The sequence below is a fragment of the Cyprinodon variegatus genome, unplaced genomic scaffold (genome assembly GCF_000732505.1).
Source record: "Cyprinodon variegatus isolate N-32 unplaced genomic scaffold, C_variegatus-1.0 Scaffold99, whole genome shotgun sequence".
NCBI lineage: Eukaryota > Metazoa > Chordata > Actinopteri > Cyprinodontiformes > Cyprinodontidae > Cyprinodon > Cyprinodon variegatus.
In genome coordinates, this window is record NW_015150552.1 from 1,144,299 (window position 1) to 1,148,172 (window position 3,874).

The window sequence follows — 3,874 nt, forward strand, 5'->3', positions numbered from 1 at the left end:
AGCGCTACAACAACCCAAGATGTGGATCTGAACCAATAAACAAATGGCTTTATGAGAAGATTTTGGAACGCCACAACTTGAAACCTGATCTGAGTATCTTCCTAGGAAATCTATTTGAGAAAAAAAGCAGAGCACAGGACTTATCCTTGTAATATGATGAAGAATTTGAGGTTATGTGCATTATGTAACCAAATAATATTAGATTGTAGTTGGTTTTTTGTTTTTTTTGCCCCTTCCAGACTTTTATCTTTTTAATAGTGTTATATAGACCGGGGCCATATTAATGTTTGGATGAGTCAAAAGCAGTTCATCATAGTTTTGTTTTGTTCACATATGGAGACATTTTAAAACGAGTTTCCACACTTTTCACATCCACCGTAAGCGGAAGCGGCCCTCCTCAAACATCCACCTAAACTCTGAATTGCAAAGAGCGTTTGAGAGGCAGCATAAAGAGGAACAACAGTTTCATGGTAGGAAAAGTGTAGAGCGTGTGGCTTTTGTTAGCTGCAAGCTGAGCTGCAGCATAAGGCCAGAGTGGCACTCAGCATCATAACATGTTTACACAGATGAGTCTGTTCTAAGGAAGACATTTCAGTGGTTAAACAAGTAAACAAGCATTTCATCATGTAAACATTTTCCCTTTCCTTTAATGCCTGTTGCTATAAAAATAGTGAGACAAACTTTTTCTGAGCTTGTGAACAGAAACAGACACATACTAGGACAAGAATGATTAAAGGTTGAAATGATTTTTGCAGAAAAAAATGATTGTTTATGAGTGTTTGAGAATTAAAAATAGATTGTTGTTTTGATTTATATAAAGTGCATAATTAAAACCACAGCTTTGAAACAATAAAAAAATCAACCCTTCTTCATCTTGAAATCCAGAACAAACCTCTATTTGTTCTGTTATCTTTTTGTGTCCATTTTCCCTTTTTTGGATCAATAAAACATTTTTTTGCTGAACTGAATTGTCTGTTTTTAAAGTCAATATGTAGTAAAAGTTTGTTGCAATCAAAAAAAATGCAAATGCATTAGTGTTCATTAAAAAAAGTCCCTGAGTTGATGCTGATTTCTTTCAAGGTTCCGTTTCTTTGGTCCATATTTCCCTTTCCTTCCTGCTTTGGACTGGGTTTTGGTCGGAGCGGATTCAGGAACTGAACACCCAGGAAAGAATGATCACACAGAGACTGGTACCACCCATTATTAGCCCAAAAACCACTAGAAATATAGCCTAGGGAGACAAAAACAAACCGCAGGTTAGCATAAAATGCCTAAAGGTAACAAACATGTTATTTACTATTCAGATTTACCCCGATGGAGTCGGCCGATCGGAGCGGCTGGCCGCTGATTTTAAGATAGAAGACGCCTGGAAAAACAAACAGCAGGCAGCTGGACATCGTTGATCCTGAAAGTAACAGAGAGAAAAAAATTAACAGCATGAAGACAATGTGCAGCATATCTTACTGCTGCAGCTTTTTAGACTGTTCACAATGCAACATTAATTATGCATAGAAAATGCAGTTTTAGAAGCAACAATCAATAACAGGGATATTGACAAAGTGGCTGCTGCTAGTCCATCTTCAAAACATAACTGTAGTTTCTTTTAATACATTTTTAACTAATGGAATTCTAATGATCAAATAGTTGATCTCTTTCATATGTACTGTTTGAATAGAGAAAGATGCCAAACTTTCAAAAGGTTTCCTCTGGTTGTATGGTTTAAAATTTCAATTCAAGCAGAAAACCCGCAGTAAAGCTGAAAAGTGCTTAAACAAAATACAAGACATAAAATAGGATGAAACTTTTACTGTTTGAGGCAAATTAGAATAACCAAAACTATTACTATTTTACTTAATGCCACTATTTTAAGAACGTATTTAATACTCTCCCTAAATTCAGAGGTTTACTCAGACATTGAGTACTTTAGATTATTTAGAAAAGCTTAGGTTATAATATCATGATGTTAAGCTCCTGCTTTAAAGTCAACATTCGATTTCCTTGTGTCACATTATGGAGAGAATCTACAAAATTCAACAAAGGCATCAAAAAGGAACTAAGGATACATGAAGGTGCCATGTTGATTTGATCTAATGTGCAAGAATAAACAGCACAGGAATGTCCATAATCTACAGTTTTACAAGGACACTGGCTGTGCATCCCAGAGATGAGCATTATTTGGTGCTGAGTCTTGATTCCTGCCCTGAACAAAAGATAAAAATAGTGTTTGACCATTTAATCGTTTGGAAGTGGCAGCATCATGCTGAGGGAGTGCTTTGCTGCTGGAGGGACTCAAGAAGTAGGACTCAAGTAATGGTTTTTGACTGGCCATCATAACGCCAGATCGCAGAGCTATAAAGAATCTGTGACTGGAGCTTAATGAACATGTGGGTGGAAACAAACCTGAGCCACCAACTCTGTCTGCAGGGGTGGGATAAAATAAAAAATAAAAATGTCCTAACTGGTTACATACCAACGACTCCAAACACATTCCTTATGTCAGGCACAAAGATGGCCAGCATCAGCACCACGCTCAGGATAATCAGAGCTGAGACTGTGTGGGTCAGCCAGGAGAAGTAGCGTCCTCCATACAACAGCACAATCACAGCCTTACGGGCCTGCAGCATTCATGGAAACAAAGGTTTCAAATTTAAAAGTGCTTGGTTGAGAAGATGTGCGAGGTATAGCACACTCACAGGGAAGTGTATGAGCGGCACTGTGAGTAGCACAGAGAGGAGGATGGCCAGCCGAACCGTCATCACCATGATGTCCCGGGGAAGGTACTCTCCATAGCCGAGCAGCAGCTCTGACTCTACGTGAGCTAAAAGGAGAAGAAGAATGAAGAAGCACAGTCAGATCAGGACTTTGAACTGACAAAGTGCTTCTTGGTGCAGGCTTACCATAGAAGGTGAGGTACCCAAACAAAGAGGAAATGAAGTAAAGCAGGAAGCTGAGACTGATGCTGATGTTTGCAACGTTCTGCATCCTGGCTTTGGTTGGTCTGAAAGAAAGCAGTCGCTCAGTGAGCATTACGGTCATGGTGATGGGGTTCAAGGACTTATTTGCAGGGCTGACCTCTCCAGTTCGCAGTAGATGGGCAGGATGGCTGTGTGGCACAGAAAGGAGAAGGCCATGGTGGGGATGGCATATGCACTCTGCAACAAACAGGCACAGTTCAGGCATCATCAACAATCAGCAGGTGGGACCATGCTGGACTTTCTGGGTAACTGGTCTGCTTGTGACCTTAAACCACAAGGCAGGTTCATTAATTTTTTTTATACCATGCAAAAGAAGCATTTGTTTTCCCCCCTTCCTGTAATGTCCCCAAATAAAGTTCAACCAAATTCGGGACATAACATACTTAGTATACAGTCAGCTTCTTTGTAATTAAATCTCAGTATAAATCCTGCTTTAATGCTGAGGCATCAGAGGTTCCTTAGAGTACATTAGTCAACATAAAGACATGGTAGTAGCCCTAAGGCAGGCAAGGCAAGGAGAGCATTAATCAAAGGAGTAAACAAGAAATCAATAGATGTTGAGAAGCTCCACAACTCAGGTAGGACAGAGGAATTTATTCCACAAATCCGGCCTTTATGAAAGCATCACAGAGAAACACGCAAAATAACCCCAGATAAAGAACTTCGTTTTCATGTTTTAAACAACTCTTGGTTTGATAGAATATTAAATACTTGTTAACATTTAAGAAAATAATGACATATTTATGAAAAACAGCTTATTGTAAAAAAACACTTAAACTGAACAGAGGAGCTAAACCATCAGCTAGAGGCTGTAAAAACCGGGAAACCTATCAGTTCAATGCTACAATGGCCTAATCAAAGTCCAGATCAAATCAAGTCCACCATAAAAAAAAAAAAAA

At 39.0% G+C, this 3,874-nt stretch overlaps 1 protein-coding gene across 1 annotated transcript in view; it reads right to left on the reverse strand.

Moving 5' to 3' along the window:
* Positions 1 to 279: 279 nt before the first annotated feature.
* The window catches only part of slc38a6 (solute carrier family 38 member 6), a 22,023-nt gene continuing 18,428 nt past the window's right edge, over positions 280 to 3,874 (reverse strand). The window contains exons 11-16 of the mRNA XM_015374248.1: positions 3,073 to 3,152; positions 2,898 to 2,998; positions 2,694 to 2,818; positions 2,471 to 2,615; positions 1,311 to 1,405; positions 280 to 1,231 (exon numbers count right to left, since the gene is read on the reverse strand). Of these exons, the coding sequence (XP_015229734.1) occupies positions 1,148 to 1,231; positions 1,311 to 1,405; positions 2,471 to 2,615; positions 2,694 to 2,818; positions 2,898 to 2,998; positions 3,073 to 3,152 (630 nt within the window). The 3' untranslated portion in view covers positions 280 to 1,147. The remainder of the gene's footprint in view (positions 1,232 to 1,310; positions 1,406 to 2,470; positions 2,616 to 2,693; positions 2,819 to 2,897; positions 2,999 to 3,072; positions 3,153 to 3,874) is intronic.